General features: G+C 33.0%; 1 protein-coding gene across 1 annotated transcript; it reads left to right on the top strand.

Annotated features, from left to right (window-relative positions):
* Positions 1-1,648: 1,648 nt before the first annotated feature.
* Positions 1,649-17,613, top strand: LOC140043613 (N-acetylglucosaminyl-phosphatidylinositol de-N-acetylase-like). The gene is made up of 6 exons (XM_072088133.1): positions 1,649-1,873; positions 14,544-14,634; positions 15,771-15,838; positions 16,187-16,221; positions 16,351-16,493; positions 16,830-17,613. Exons 1-6 carry the CDS (start codon positions 1,797-1,799, stop codon positions 16,932-16,934), a joined length of 519 nt encoding a protein of 172 aa, XP_071944234.1. The 5' UTR covers positions 1,649-1,796; the 3' UTR covers positions 16,935-17,613.
* The last annotated feature ends 610 nt before the right edge of the window (positions 17,614-18,223 follow it).

Here is an 18,223-nt window from a genome sequence, read left to right as displayed (position 1 = left end):
ATTCTTTCAAAAGCTTGAATCTCTACAAAAAATATAATAAATAAGATGTTATACAATAACAATAGGTGATTATTTTAATCTAAATGATCATTAAGATCTATACTCTAGTAGCTAGATCAACTTTCGTATGCACTTTGAGGTCCAGAGAATTTGACTTCAGAAATTGGTTTAGGGTGGTCAAACAATCATTTTTGGCTTGGTTACACATTTTGAAAATGTGGCGAAAGGTCAAAAGGTCAGGGTGAAAGGTCATAAGACCAAACACCAATATGTCCTTAAATCTGAACAACCACTGGTCACAGCGAAGTAATTTTGGTCTCAAATTGATCAGAAGGTATACATTTATATTCAGTCTAATGGGACATTTTAGTTTAAAATGACCGGAAATGCCATTTCTGACCTTTGACCCACAACCCAGGGCATGTATTTATCTCCGTAACTACTGGTCGTAGACACTTCAATTTGGTTTTAAATTGTTCGAAATATATATTTTGTTATTTGAAAAACATTTTGAAAAATGTTACAAAAGGTCAAAGGGTCAGGGTCAAGGTTTATATAAACAAATAAATAAAGGTACTTGTATCTCGGCAACCACTGGTCGCAGCAAGTCAATTTTGGTCTCAAAAGGGTTTTTAGGGGGAGGGGAGGCATCTTTATTTGGGGTATATAATATGGTAACATGTATAATCAAATAAATACCACCTAGATGTAAAAAAATACAGCACAATTAATATAAAAAAATGATAACATTATTATTATATTATTATCTTTCAACACATTTATTAAAAGTGAACTGATACGATAAATTTAAATCCACCATGACACGGAAAAAAGAAGGAACAGATGTAAAGATTATATCGTATCATTTACGAGTAGGCCTACGACATCCAATAGTTTATAATAGAAGGAGAACAGCGATTACAAAATCAATAATAATACAGAAAATTCAATACAAATAACAAAACAATGGAATAGAGAGAGATAATGGACACTACTAAAAACGGGGGACAGTGACAAGTAGAATCGATAAAACCAACAAAAAAATGGACTCTTTGATGAGTAAACACATACAAAACAAAACATTAATCAAAACAAACAAACAAAATCAATGATTTCACTTATAAAAAGACAAAAACAATAGGCCTACATTGTCTGACAGATATTTAGGCCTAATAGATTTTTGCTTTAAATTTATTTTTTAGGTAGGCCTAAATACTTTTGTAGATGCAATCTACTGTTTGTTCAAAGTGAATAAATATTGACAATAAAATTATATTATATAATAATAAAAACAATGGTAACAATATTTTTTTCAGGGGGACATATATCTTTAAAGCTACCCCTAAAAATACATATTTCCCAAAATTCATTGTGAAAATTGATTTCGGTATATTTGAAAAATTGTTTAATTATATTACCTTATACTACCTATCTAAAAAAAGAAATTAAAAAAATGATATATATATTTTCAACCTTTAACCTCAATGTTTTCGTTTTATTTGTTCAACTTTCTGACCACTTTTGCCAAATTTAGACGAATTTGTCAAGTTCACCAAATATGTAGTTTAGGAATTGGTGGCGCTATTGAATTTGAGATCATAAAAAACACCAAGCTCAAACAAATGTCAAAAATAGAGCGAGATGATGGCGGCGGAGTCAGTGGTTGTAGCATGTGCGTTTGTGTATCTTTTTATTTGTTTGCTGTGTTACGGTATTCTTGGCTTGTCAAGGCATACCAAAGGACGTAGAATTCGTGATTTGAATTCTCTAATTGTAACTGCACATCCAGACGACGAATGTATGTTTTTTGGACCAATTATCAACCACTTAATTGGTCAGAAGGCAGCATGCCGTTTGCTGTGTTTGTCGTTAGGTGAGATATGTGATACCCCCACGTGTGATGTGAATGCATGATGATTGATGCCACTTTTTTTTAGTAGAGTAGTTCGGAATGCACAACAACATAATGGCAATCTTCTCGACCAACACACCTCTTCTGTCGAAAGGTCTATTTAGGTGATCTTGAAGTAGAAAAGATTACCTTTCTAGAGGCCTAGCCCTAGCTAGTAAAGAGGCCTTGTGTTAATGTTATTGACTGTGATTGTACGAAATCATTCATTTTCGCATATTTTGGTTTCTATAGACCATGGAAGGCAACATTAATATAGAGGGCTAAAACTCTGTGGAATCCATATTGAACACATTATTTTGGCGCTAGTTCAGTTTTGCACCTGTGCATTAAATATACGAATTATACTGAGTTTTTAGCTCTCTATTATAGTAGTTGCTCTTTTGGCGCTCCATAGAAACAACAACATTGAAATTCACGAACCGATGTGCGAAAAACACGTCTGTAAATTCATCAATAATGTAAGGATTTATTTGTTACTTTATGTGTGATCTCCTTTTTGTAATAAGTATTTTTGAGGCCTAATTCTAAGGTGTGGTAATCACGATAAAGTTACTTAACAAATTTGAGTCAAAATAAATGACTGCGAAACGGAACTAGCGCCATTATTTTTTCAATATTAAATTTGTCATTGTCAATCGAGCAAAATTAAAAAAAATTCCCATTTGGGAACTTCGAAGCCCTACTCTACATATGGATTCTAGTTGAGCCAGCAAAAAACGTTATTTTCTATGAAACGCCAAATGCTATTCTATCGCCGGTGCTTAATTGTTTCTTCAAATAGAAGTTAGCTAGTTATATTATTCGGGGATAGCGATGTATATTCAAAAGTTAAAGCCCCATTCCCTACGTTTTTGAGATCTAATTTAAGATCACAAACTATATTTAATGTAAAAATAATACTACATGGTCCTATTGCGATAACTTTTTTCGTCTTTAAACGGTTACAAATGTGAAAAATAAATCGATTCTAATAATTATAGCGGCCCGCTATAAATCCCAAAATGCATTGCGCGCGGATTGATATTTTTGTTTTTCACCTGTAATTCGCCCACTTTTCGATCGATCGTGAAGCCAAAACAAATGGAAGACTCCTAACTTTTCAGCGAAAATACCGTGTTTTCCCCAATTTGTATCAACGGAGTCTGGCAAAAATAGAAAGACAATTAATGCAGCAACTATACAACGTCAGGCTAGGTATATAGCTAGCGTACGATGTTCGTATGTTATCGATGCTTACCAGCTAGGCCTACAAAACTAAGCCTAGCTAGGCTAGGCCTAAGACCGTCCACGAGAGGTCGCTCGCCGCGAGCTACTTAGGTAGTGCATTGTTTCTCACTTTTTATCATAATTTACCATAAAACGTACATTTAAGACAAGGAATGACATGGTTTAATGTTTTTAAAGTGATATATATATGTATTATTTTCCAAAAAACGTCCAAAATTGCAGGGAAGGGGTCTTTAATATTACTGTTTTAGTAATAGTATATTATATTACAATTAAAAAAATTATGAAAATCTTACTTGTTGTAGTTTTCTATATATTATAATACAGTCTAAAACATGAAAATGATCGTTTTTAGCCACGAACGATGTAAACAAGTTGCCCACTAAGTCGGCAATTGTATGAACTACGTCATTTTACTTTCATAAAATATTTTGTTAAATATAACATTGTAAAATGCAATAAAATATGATAGTAAATGATTAAAAGTAAATAAAAAAAAATCTTTATTTAATTTTAACCTCATTCAAAGAATGTTTGTCAATATTTTATTAGTCCTGAGAGACAATGTGACTTCAATCAAGTAGTACACGCGAGAAAATTTGTGGGGAATCCACTACACTTTAACTCGAAAGATACTAAAATATTATGTTAAACTACTTTCCTTTGTTGTTGTTATGGCGACAAAATTGTAGTACATATAATTATGTATTTTTTTTTATTACACTGTACACAATAAAATACGCAGTGAGCATTCCATAGAAATCAGTGGCGGCTCAACTTGTTGTAGGCGGTCCAACCAGTCAACTTTACTGTGACTTATTTAGAAATCTGTAATTGTACACGCTCGAGTTTGTTTCAATTTTAAATTATCGTTTATGGAAAAATATTATGCTTTTTGGTATTAAATTATAGCTAAATCTACATTGAAATCGATAAAACATAGATTACAAACGTATTGTGCATGGTAATTGTGCGAACTACATTTAAAACGGTGCACGAGGCGTAAATACCGTTCGGAATTTTAAAGATTCAACCATTATAATTCGGTAAATATTATAGTGATTAAAATATTGTACTGTAAAATACGCGGGTGTTGTGCCGTTTTCTGTTACCGTATATTTCGATGTATAAGTCGCACCTGTGTACAAGACGCACCCCCTAACTGAGAGTAAAATATCGGTATTTTTTATATCGTCGATGTACAAGACGCACCTTATATTTCATCAAAACAATGTTTTTTTTAAATTGTAATCAATATTATTGTAATAATATATTTTGTCTACAACGGCGTCCTTTATTTAGGTTTTTTCTTACCTATGCTCGGCCGCGCCCAGCCTCAACAAGTTGTTTCTATTCATGAGTTTCGCACCCGCAACATCGAGTGCATGACCGTGTGTGTAACACGCACGTGTGTGGGCTAGCCTCGCTCGATCATTTCGAGAGGGCGCACGTTTTCACGGACAATCAAATTCGATTAGTATCTACAGTATGTATCCGAGAAGTGTGTAAGCTAGGTCCATGCTATAATCACCTGGAGAATATACTAGTCAAATACCGTCCAACATGTGGCCGCCAAGAAGGGCTTGCGCTGGGGGTACGGAGCGGTCGGCGATCGTGCGTATAACTAAATAAATACTATTCCAATCGTAAACGTTTACAAATGAAATTTTATCGGAGCGCCTAAAACGGCTCCATAATAAACAAATCTTTTCATCATATTTAGTATAACATCACGCTAAAATGCCTTGAAAACTAGGCAGAAGCAGGTTGCCGTTACGTTAGTACACTATAGCTAGGCCTAGCCTACTCAGGCCTAGCCAACGAGGTGACGATTTACACTCTGTGTGGTGAGGCATTTATGTTCGGTGTATAAGACGCACCCTTAATTTACAGGTCAAATTTGCGTGTCAAAAGTGCGACTTATACACCGAAATATACGGTAAATACATTAATGCACCCTATCAGCGAATGGTACATTACATTTTTTGAACATGTCGTTTAGTTTTCCTCGCTCAAGTTAGGCCGGCTCGACTCGAGGTGTGCGACAGCAGCGATGTCGGGGATTGACATGTCCTTTTCCAACGTAGAATTTCTGTTTTTAGACATTAATTTAACAACTTAAGATTGGTGTAATGTGCGGAAGATTTATTATCCAAGTATACAATGCAAATGCTTCAATGCACTGAAGAAATATATTAATCTAATTTACCAACTTTACATTTGACCCTGTATACGGCGGTCGAAAGTCATTAACTGTGACCGAAATACTTAGACGTTACTTGGCCTAAACTTGCTCCGTATTTCAATTTAATAACGTACTAATAATGGTTAGAATTCAATTTTATTCGAGCACATAAATAACAATACAATAATGGACAGTTGTAATATAAAACTTAAAAGTAAAAAACAAAGCTCAGGATGACCCAATAAAACCTTACGGTTTATTTCCGTTAGGGTCCTATAACAAAAAATTACCTGTAATAGAAATACGAAAAGAAAACCATTTTTATAATGTTATACTATTCATGTAAACAATTGTTTTTTTAAATTAACATTGATTAATTTAAATTTTTTTTTATTTTGACCCATTGTTTATTTTTGTTTCATATTACACATATCTCTTAATTTTAAGTATATTTATTAATGAAACCTACACACATTCTAACAAGTACAAACAAAAATTAAATGAGTTAGTACAGTAGTTCAAAAGTCACAGATCATTGAAAAATTGCATTTTTTTTTCATTTTTTAGAGAAATCCAGCAAAAATGGGTGCAAAATGCTTTCCAACCAACTTTGCGGACCAATAATTTTAAAAATAGGTTTCATTGAGGCTTTAAAAAAAAATTTAAAAAAATAGAGTTGTACAACTCTGTGATATCTATAGGTTTAACAAAAAGTTACAACTACAGTCGTACTCCGCCTAAGTCGAATTTGTGTAAGTCGAAAAATCGCGGAAGTCAAATTTTTAGGAAAGTCCCAATTCTTTCCTATACATTGCTGTGTAATTTTTATTTGTAAGTCAAATTTTTCTAAGTCGAAATTTGTCTAAGTTGACGTCTTTTTGCGGTCCAAATACACATTCTTCAGTGATTTATATCGTATAAGTCGAAGTCACAAATTACGCGGCAACAACGCGCTAAAAAAAAAAAGCCGGTTTGTTTATCGAATTACATACGTTTCAAACGACAAAGGGGATAATGTGGGACCATATCGGTTCTCTCAAGCAAGTTGTATAGTATAGGCGGCGTCCTACAACTCGCGCTAGTGTATTAGCCTGGGTGCAGTACAAATTTTGTGGGAAAAAAGTATAGGAAAATTTTTTTTTTTTTTCTGATAGAGTATCCCTTTGCAAAAAAGCCGTATACGATCCGTATACGCTGAAAACGTATACGACGTATACGGATTGTATACGATTTCACTGTTTACATTATTTCCACTCTGTTGCTCCACAAAGAGTTGGCGTCGTATACGTTTAGCATACGTAACGTATACGTTGTTTATTCATGATAAGAATCATCATATACGAATCATATACGAACAAACTAGGCCATTTTATAAATTATATAATAGCAGTAATGAGTAGAATAGAGCTAAATAAAACATTTAAATTGTCATTACAACAAATATGTACGTAGGCTCTGGTCTAGGCTAGCACCAGCCATTAGATAGTAGTATTATTAGTAAGTAGTAGGAGCTAGTACATAAGATCATATTTATTTCTATATTTATTAGATAGCCTAGGCTACCGATAAAATTCAAACAACGTTTTTCGCAAGTAAATAAAGTACGCTAAACAGTAGTAACAGCTACCTAGTATACTACTAGGTACAGTAGGCCTAGAAAAAACAAGGGGCCATTTTCACAAATCGACGATGTTGTTTGCAGTTTTCCTTGATAAAATATGACAGAGGTCAGTAAGTGCAGCCGCCGACGACGACCGAGCGTCGCTCGGTTGCCTAAAGTTCCAACTCGTGGTCGACTCGGCTCCCTGGTGGCCAATCATGCATATCATCGGGTGAATCATCGGGTTCGTCGTTCTCAATTCGTCACGCCACGTGCGAGCTCTGGGTGGTCAAATTACATCGTTATGTTAAGCGAAATTATTCCGCGACGTGTGTTGTAGCAATGGAGATGGAGTAACAATAATTCGGCAAATAATGCCGAAGAGGAAAACCATGACCCAAAACAGAAGTGGGGTCATTGTATAATAATAATAATAATTATTATTTAACGATGAATACATTCGGATTTTGAATATGAAGTCGATCACTTCCGCCGAGGGAAAAAAAAACCACAATTAGTGGTGATAGTAAATACAATTATATCGAATCTCAATTTATTCCCGGTAGCGAACAGATTGAATTGCTTTCATTTATCTCAGCGGTATTTCTACTTGGTGATTAAGAAATCACAAAACATATCTTTCTTTATTTTCATGGTATTCCAATATGTTTAAAAAAGAACTACCCTCAACTTTAAATAACAAATTAAATAAGTCTACTAAACATTGTTGATTTCCCATGGACCCAACAATACCCCAACTATTTCATTAATAATTGTTTATTTGTAACAGTTTATTTGAAATCATTGTCCTTTGTTAATTCAATTGTGTGACAATTAAATTAGATTGTACATGCTTATGCTGTATATTATGTAAAAAGATGATTCATGGTATATATCAGATTCTTAAAAAAGATCAACACTTTGAATTCTCAAAATGTGTTCTATATCTTTATTTGGAGTTAGACTCGTACTGCATTCATTAAAATGATAAACAAATAGCCGGCAGGCGTGTGTACAGAGGGGGCACAAAAAAACTATTACCTACTAATATTGTACACAGTTTTATTACATCCTTTTTTAAAGTAACACTAACAGTGCATATTCAATATTATAGTTAAACGTCAATACGTAGTTACGAGGCGGTATCAACTAGGCTCATAGTTGTTTACCACTCCACGCCAATGATATGAATAAAGCCTATCTTATTAAATAGTATCGCGCCCGCGCATATACAACAAAAAGTTACAAAGGTTCACATATTTATATTAACAATTTTTTTTTTTAATTTACGAATTAAATAATAAAAATAATTAAATACCGCTCGGCTTATCAATGATGGAGGCATAAAAATGGGGCGTAGGGTACCATTTTACCAGGGAGATGTAAAATAATTATTTAACAAACATTTAACTGGTTGGTTTTACTGCGTTCGCGTACAATTTATCATTTGGATTTTTAAAGTTATATGTAGGTTATGTTAGATTGTATTTATCAGTGATAACTCTAGGAAATGTACAGCAATTAGTTCTGTATGCCTAAAATAGTAAAATGCTCTAAATAAAAATGTCGGAGCTTCTTTTTTTGTATTTCTGGCTGTTGAATGTTTTGTTGGCACCCCCTAACTCTGCAACGATGATATCCATAATGCATCGTATTTCCATTTCACCGTTGTTGATATACTACTAGCTAGAGTAGGTTATTAAAATAATACAATATAACCAAATCTAATATATGGGGGAAAGCTAGCTAGCTTATTTTCACAATGAGTGTACCACAGACTCTTTTCCTTGGCGTATTTTCCCCAGGCCTTAATTACTCTTAGTTTACTAGAGCTGCTGCAGTAGCTATATACTGCATATTCGATATATACAATTACAATATGCCTATAGCCTAGCTAGCTAGAAGTCATCAAATTTACTATCTACTTGGGCCTACTGTAACTAGGCCTACATCCCATTTTTTATTTTTTTTTATGGTGAGTTAAAACCCGTAGCCAAAAAATCAACAATGATGATTGAAAATGAATGAAATCTGATCCATCCATGTGATGCATGCATGCAGCGCACATAACACAGGCACGTTTTGGGCGAATTTATTTGGATCATTCCATATATATAATAGGGAGCTACATGTATTCTACATTTTTATTAAATCGTAATTTATGGATTTTACTTACTCGTTTTAAATTTAATATACTGCGGGCCCAATTTAATATTTATTTATTTCCAAGTACATTAATATTATTTAAAGCACTTTCAATTTAATCGTTTATTTCGTTTCGTTTCGTTTTCATTCGGGAAAACTAGGAACTAAATCATCATAGGGAATTTAATGTACATATACCGACTGAAAAAAAACCCAAATTGTACACTAATTATTGAAGTCAAGATGCTCCTGCCATCGTAAACGTATGCTATCGTCGTCTTGTAAAAAGAGGGACAGTCCCTTTTCGCTTGGTAATACGATGCAGTATACACGAATCGTCGTATACGGATCGTATAATTAGGAAATTGTTTATAAATGATCGTATACGGTTCGTATATGTTTATTATGCGGGCAGGAACTTCCGAATTGACGTATACGTTTCGTATACGAAGTGGACTTCCTATACGAAACATATACGAAATGTATATAAATCGTATACGTTTGTATACGGTTTTTTTGCAAAAGGATACCATAGAATGTCAGAAAAAAATTCCCATCCCAGGGTCTTGGAGTTGTGTTATGATGATTAAAATTAGCTGAGGCTTACTTTAATAACTACTTCTCATAGTAGTTGATAAATCATGTCGATACGATGACATCATCATGCCAGAATCCAATATGGCGTCCAATTTGGCGCGAAAAACAGGGTATTGCTAAACCCCGGAAACCTCCAAAAAAACATAGCCAACCCCACCGAACCAACATAAAAGTGATTGAATCATGTAGTGTACAACCCACTGGGTATCCATGTAAAAGAAATATTAAAGTTCTACTGTTAACTACTTATTTTTGGGGTAAAACATCATTTTTTGGTAAAAAATGGTTGCTAAATCCTGCAAACCTCCAAAAAAATATAGCAAACCCCACCAAACCAACATAATAAAAGTGATTGAATCAGGTAGTGTACAACCCACTGGGTATATCCATGTAAACAAAAATTAAATTTCTACTGTTAACTACTTATTTTTGGGGTAAAACATCATTTTTTTGGTAAAAAATGATTGCTAATTTTTGACCAAAAAATGATGTTTTATCCCAAAGATATATAATATTTTATATACCCAGTGGGTCGTACACTCGATGATTCAATCACTTTTATGTTGGTTCGGTGGAGTTTGCTATGTTTTTTTGGGAGGTTTAGCAATACCCTGTTTTTCCCGCCAACTTGGACGCCATATTGGATTCTGGCATGATGATGTCATCGTATCGACTTGATTCATCAACTACTATGAGAATTAGTTATTAAAGTATGCCTCTACTAATTTTAATCATTAAAACACAACTGCAAGTAACAAAAACCGTTAATTGATTTTCCCTATCCCCTATATATAGGTATTTGTGTGAGTTAATAGCAATTTGTGTGTGTTATATAGCCTAGGCCAAAATTTAAAAGTGCCGTAAAATAATATAATATAATTCTTCGAATAAGAACCGAAATGTATATATTATACGTTTTTGTATTGTTTCGGGCTTAAACCAGAAAAGAAAATACAGTTTATCATTGCCGATAAAGAGGCTTAGCATTTATTAGGCCTAGCTAGCTAGCTAGCTAAGCAAACTCAATTCAAGAAGGCTCATCGCGTTGGCCGCGATCGCAACAGGGCAGGGTCCACTAGGCCTAGCCATAGCGCGACTAGTGAGTGAACCTAGGCCTAGCATTTTTTTTGCAAATCTGTAAGTCGAAGTTCGCGTAACTCGAATTTTTATACAGGTCCCATTAGATTTGACTTGGGCAGAGTCGACTGTATTTAAAGCCCCATTCCCTACGTTTTTTAGATCTAATTTAAGATCACAAACTATATTTAATGTAAAAATAATACTATTATATGGTCCTATTGCGATAACTTTTTTCGTCTTTAAACGGTTAAAAATGTGAAAAATAAGTTGATTCTAATAATTATAGCGGCCCGCTATAAATCCCAAAATGCATTGCGCGCGGATGGATATTTTTGTTTTTCACCTGTAATTTGCCCACTTTTCGATCGATCGTGAGGCCAAAACAAATGGAAGACTCCTAACTTTTCAGCGAAAATACCGGGTTTTCCCCAATTTGTATCAACGGAGTCTGGCAAAAATAGAAAGACAATTAATGCAGCAACTATACAACGTCAGGCTAGGTATATAGGTAGCGTACGATGTTCGTACGTTACCGATGTTTACCAGCTAGGCCTACAAAACTAAGCCTAGCTAGGCTAGGCCTAAGACCGTCCACGAGAGGTCGATCGCCACGAGCTACTTAGGTAGTGCATTGTTTCTCACTTTTTATCATAATTTACCATAAAACGTACATTTAAGACAAGGAATGACATGGTTTAATGTTTTTAAAGTGATACATATGTATTATTTTCCAAAAAACGTCCAAAATTGCAGGGAAGGGGTCTTTAAAAAATGCTTCCAATTTTAACTGAAAATTTTTAAGCAAAAAATAGTATATTTTTTTACCACTTTAAATATCCATAACTTTAGAACGGGTAATCGGATTTCAATCATTTAAATTGCAAAATGCTAATTACTGTAAAGTAAATTAATTAATCTAAATTTTTTCATTGGGATACCTATTTTATATTGATTGACAAAAAAAAAACAAACACAAAGTAAAACTCCAGGCTGGCTAGACTGACGAAGCATGACGCCGATTACGTCGTGGCGAAGGCGAAAACCTACAGTGCAGCAGCTAGGCCAGGCGTTACGGTCATGTTTTATTGATGTTGCATTTTTTGCAGTCATTGTGCATTGTAAAATACTTTAAGTAATATGTTATTTATTTTCTATATTATATGTTATGAGTGTTATGATATTCTAATGAATGAATATTTATGGTCTTAATGCTGGATGTTTTAGAGTAAACAAATATCCGATTTATAAAATTTATTTTACTCAAAGGTGATTACTATAAACAGGGTGATGTAAGAAGAAAAGAGTTGATGAAAAGCTGCACTGTTCTTGGTTTTCAACCATCGGCAGTAACAATAATTGAAGATGGGTAGGTTTACATGTTTCAGAATGTAGGGTCCCCTGTTTCTGCTGCCAACAAATATTCGGTTAATTACTGTGTAAATAAATTAACCCAAATTAAAATCGATTTGGTGTTAGAATGTTATAAACTGGTTACTGTGCAACTTTTAGCTGCAACTCAAAATATCGGTTATTTGATTGACAGTCAACTACACTGCAGTATTGTTTGAATTGACTGCCAGTGCTCATTGCATTTTGGGTACTGTTAATGATTTCCGTTGATGATCACCCACTGATTTAAACGGATCTTATTTAGCAGCAAAAATTGAGCAGAAATGAAAATTTTAAATATAATTTTAAAAATCCAGCAGAAACAGACCATAGAGCTCATTAAACACCACTAAAAAACGAATTCAACATGGAATGGCACTAAAGATCCATGTTCAAGGTTTTTACAAGACCACACACTCAACTTATTTCATAACAATTACATTATATACAAAGGTTCTATTTTTTTAAGGTTAGCCTTATTCCGATTGGTCTATTTTTTTTTTACTGGCCCAATTTTAATTATTTTTTTGTGAAAACATGACTGTTTGGAAATCCGACAATAACCACCCGGACAATACCCACCAATCATGAAGGGTATCGTTGTTAGAGTTGGGGTGTATGACGGTCAATGTTAGCTTGTTTTTTTCAATAGAGATTATTGTTAATGTTACTTCCTATAATTTAATTGAAGAATTCCCGCATTTTAATTCTTTGGAAATTTAATTCATAGGTTTTGGCAGTATAAGCTAAAGATCTTTCTTATTTTTGTTTACATTAATATAACTTAATATTTTCTTGCGCAACGACAATCCAAAATGTAAAATTTCATAAAGGCAAAGAATTTTTATTACAATTAGTACAAGTTTTAAACTAAAATTGAAATACACATTTTGCTCAAATCGAGTCATGAAAATAAATAAGTCAATAATACAAAGTAAGAAAAACGGCAAAAAAAAAAAAAATGCCAAAGCTTTTCGGTTCAGTCTTTTTAAAGTATTTCCTGTCCCCATTTTGTACTTTCCACTGTAATATTCATGCATTAATTGTCATTTACTGTATAATTTATATTATTTAAAAAAGTATAAAACTTTATCCAAAACAAGAGGAAATTCAAGTTTAAATTTTATTTTCTATTTGATCATCATCTACCCAAACACGAGCTTTATAGAATAATGACAACTGTCAAAAGTACGTTTTTATCAATTTTTATCGTCTTTTTATTGCCATTATGTTACTTATTTTATATATTTAAATAACTTTGTCTTGTTTTTTTTTTAAATGTAAAGTAACGAATGCAAATATAAATATGGTTTTAAAAACATCAAAATCAATCATTTTATGTATATAGCAAATGTTTTTATTACAGTACTACATTTAACGTTATAAATGAGAGGAAAAATATGCTTTAAAAATATAATATTTGTAATAGAGTATGATATTAAAACCCACACTAGACAAAAAAAATCATCAGGAATGACATTAATTCCACATTCAGATAGGGTAGTTATAATATGGCCCAGGAAATGGCTATAACAATGAATAAGTATGCAAATGAGGACTAATAAACAATTAGCCATGTTTTGTTAGGTGTTAAAATTCGAAACAAAAGAAGCCAAAGCAAAAGTTTTAAAAACAATCAAAGACTGCAAAGATGCTAATGCTGTAAATTGACCAACAAATCATAAGATAAAATATACAGAGATAAATTGATCAAGATTACTGTAAGTGTAACTGCAAAAAATATAAAAAAAGAACAATTATGCCTATCTACTGTACAACAAAATTGAATTAAATATGCAAAAAAAAAAAAAAGTTAAAGATAATTATCAAGAAGGAAAGAGTCAAATAGATGATAAAAGATGTGGAAAATATTCAGTTAAACAGCTAATTGACGTAATAAGGAAGGTAACTGAGACCAAAGCTTAGGGAAGCGGTTTATAGGAGAATTTACAAAGTGCCAGAGTTCGAGAAAAGAGATAATTATTTCAACAATATTTTACGATGGTTGTCCATCCAGCCAAAACTCATTAGGGACCTCACAAAAATACAATATGACAAGATGTAAATTTGCAACAAAAAGAATTAAAATAAATTGAATTTAAAAAGAAAATAATTTGAATCAAAAGGGATGCTGGCCTACGGTCAGATCTGGGGTTCAAATTCTGTGAGATGTTCTGGGATTTTTATAATGCCAAAATATTAAAAATACAATGTCGCATGGCAATATTCCTATATTGAGATTACGAATAATATGTTACTAGTTATTCTACAGTATACAGTATTCCTCAATTGTTATCTTATTCTTACCATGGACTATTTGTTAGAACAATATAATGAAAAATGTTATCCATGTCAAATATGTTTATAATGCCAACAAATTAAATAAAGTACATATTTTTTGTATGTAGAAATCTACCAGATAGTCCTGAAATTGATTGGGATCCAGTTGTTATTGCTAAATATGTTGAACAACAAGTGAGCGCCCACTCAATTAATAGGGTAAGTGTAATGATTATAGGAACTAAACTTTGTTTAGATTATACAGGCATGGTGTATCAGAGACACTAACCTAAGGGTTTGCCGTTCAGACTAGCATCATTCGGTAGCATTATGGAAGAAATAAATGGAGTTAAGTGAACTTCAATGGATTTGTAAAAAAATGCTAGACCTACTTTACACTAGCATCACCATGGCTAAAGGCTTACTGGAGCCTCAACTGCAGTCTATGTGTACATCATAGACCATACACAGACATACCAACCAATGTTAAAACATTAGACATTGATTTAGAAATTGTGTTTTGCTGGTTGAATCATTTTGACATTTAAAGATACATTGTCACAGTAATCATTAATGTAATTTTAATTTTACATAACTTTGACCAAAAATTGGATTAAAAAAGTCTGATTTTATCTTCATTTTACACTTATATCTACAAAGTTGTTGACACATAAATAATAGTTTGTATGACCATCTGAACAGACAAATATGAAATAGAAATTGCACAAAGTTTAGTAAAACTTATGCACTTATCAATTGTATGACCCACTATACGACCCCCGGGAGAGGTGCGTCATGGGTGCGTCATTTACAAATAATTACTGACGCAGGGGTGCGTCAAAAAACCTAGATGGTACGTCACATCAATGAACAAGGTGTGTCAATGTCCGTCACTTTACCACCCACCATATCATAAACAACATGGTCACAGTGTGTCAAAATGGGTGCGTCATGGTCACCTAAAGGTAAGTCACCTTTTTGACGCACGGGTGCGTCATGGTATTCAAAAGTATGACGCACATCGGACAAATGACGCACCTCCCGGGGGGTCGTATAGTGGGTCATACAATTGACAAGTGCATTATTATGATTGTCTTTGGAATGCTAAGTTTGGATGGGAGGAGTTATAAACAAATGATTTCCTGTTCAGACTATTTTGGAAGTAGTCAATCAGGTCAAAGGGTAAATGTATGGTTTAATGTATGTGAGTGGTCACTTAGAACCATTGAACCATGAATTTAACCTGTACAGTATATCTGGTTGACTATTTTATATTTATTACCCTGAGTTTGGTTTACAGAGGTTGTACATTCTTTGAGCTTGTGTTAACCTTGTTCTTAACTATTTCTTGGTAGATAGTCACATTTGATGCCTATGGTGTGAGTGGTCACCGCAATCATGTTTCAGTTTTTCAAGCTATACAGTGAGTACATATAAAGGTTCTTTGCTTACTATATTTTTGGATCAACTTGTTTTGTGGTTTGATAAAAAGAAATTGCTGAGTTGCAGGATACAAGAAATCCTCTTGAGCATTGTGTACTTCAGGAATTCTTTTTTTCTGGAACTTGACTTCTTCCTGGCCATTTTCTTTTGCATTTAGGTTGTATATATTGAGATTACACAGCGAGATGTTTTCCTTAAATACTATTTAATAGATTTTACTTATCCTTTTCCTAGTTATACATTTGTAGATAAGATTATTTCCAATTTGGATAGAATCAGTTCAGTGACACTATATAATTATACAGTATAACAAAATTATTTTTTTTAGGATGCTTCAACGCAACTCAAAGAAATTTAAAACAGGTAAGATAGTATGAATGTTGTTTATGTTTGCAATGGTACAACTAATTTCATGAAGTCTATAAATATACATTTTACATTTCACCTTATGAAATTTTTTTTTAAAATTATTTTTTATTTTATATATTTCAGAAATAGAAGTATTGGTACTGAAAAGTGAGAGTTGTTTTATGAAATACCTTTCCATCTTTAGTCTACCATTTATTTTAATCTGTCACCTATACACGAGCAGTTACCTTTTCCTATCCAGCCCTCTGCAAGTTTTACGCACACAAGTAAGTTTACAATTGTTCATCTTGCTATTAGAAAAACTAAGCTGTGAAGGTCTATTTGTTGGCCTATTGATGGAAAACCTTTAGAAATCAATCAAGATAACTTTAAATAAAAAGACGGAGCACATTGAGAATTGTATTTTCAAGAATCTGATGGGTTGACTTGATGTCTTTTAAATACATTATTTACAAATGCATATTTTAGACATTTCATTAAATTTGACATAATTAATGTTGAAATATTGAATCCTAGTCATAGCGGGGAAGTTAGAAGTTTCACAAATAAATAAAACGGTGTATCAGTTTATTAAAAAAAAAATGTATTTGTTTTTATTTTAGAGAGCAATGGTGAAACACTGGAGTCAACTATTGTGGTTTAGGGTATTGCATATACTTTTCTCACAGTATATGTTTATAAATAATGTCCATGTGCTCGAGGAATAACATGTTAAGTCAAGTGAAGCCACAATGTATTAACTATTGGAGATGAAAGCGCTTAATGATTGATCATTCTTCAATTGGTCTGTACTGTACAAGAAGAAAGCCTGAATCCAGAATTTGCTGCTGCATATTTAATTAACCATTGACATCATTTGGAAGTGAAGGGCATTTTCATGAAGCAAATTCAAGTGCAGGTAAAGATGTTCATTAGTGAACATCAGTCATGTCACCATGTTATGTGAATGTCACCACTAATCAGTTGTTTGTACTAACCACATTGATAACAATATAATGCCTTTATCATCCGTTTGATGGATTATTGCATTTTTGCGAAAGAGACATCAGAATTGCTTCCTCCTCTTGGCTAGTGGTATAGCATCAAAGTTTGCCCCTGCACTGTTCTTTGTTCCAGTAAGCGCAAGTGCTAATGTGGTCTGCGGTCAGGTTTTTTCCCCAGATTTTACAGGAACTTTTTATTTTTCATTTATTTTTAAAATTTTTAAAGGCCAGGTATGGGAAAAAATGTATAATGATCATACATTCCAATAATTATCGATAATTAATAATTTTTGGAAATTTTATTTGTGTTACATGATCTTGTTTAAAATAACCACTTTCTTATCAGTGGGGATAGTTCAAATTACACAGTAAAATCTCTATTCTTTTGTACACAAATGTTGTAAATAGACGGGCATTTTTAAAATACTATAAAAAATAAAGGGTGTGGTGTGGTTTTTATAGCATAATTTTGTATTTACCATTTTAAGGGAAATTCATGTTTTTTTTGTCATGGTATATGTTGCACATATTTGATTTATGTACAATTAACCAAATATATTATATTTAAAATTCATGCCTCTACCTCAGATTTAAAGACATTTAAAGACTCATAAGCTCATGTATATAAAAGGTTACATATGGATAAGTATCTGGGATTGGGAAAGATTGTTTTTATAATTTAATAATTTCCTAACCGTCATAGAGCCGTGTTGTCCATAAGGTTATTTTTACATACAGTAAGCCAGTCAATTTTTTTGACTGCCACAAATTAAATTCCAACAAACTGCGCGAAACTTCTCGCAAACAAATCTATAGACATTAATGGTGGGCAGAGAGAAAACTGTGATTGTTTGCTGTTCACTGATCGTGCAGGTAGGTATTGCAGTTTCATTCAGAGACATTTACTGTTTAAATATGTACTACAGTATATAGTACTACCCTATTGTTCTATGATCTAAACAAAATTAAAACCAACAGTTTGGGTGTCTGCTATCTCTACACCTCATGCTGTT

Source organism: Antedon mediterranea, chromosome 3, assembly GCF_964355755.1.
Source record: "Antedon mediterranea chromosome 3, ecAntMedi1.1, whole genome shotgun sequence".
NCBI classification, from domain to species: Eukaryota; Metazoa; Echinodermata; class Crinoidea; order Comatulida; family Antedonidae; genus Antedon; species Antedon mediterranea.
Note: the sequence above shows the minus strand (reverse complement) of the source record. Positions and strands in the feature narration are given on the sequence as shown.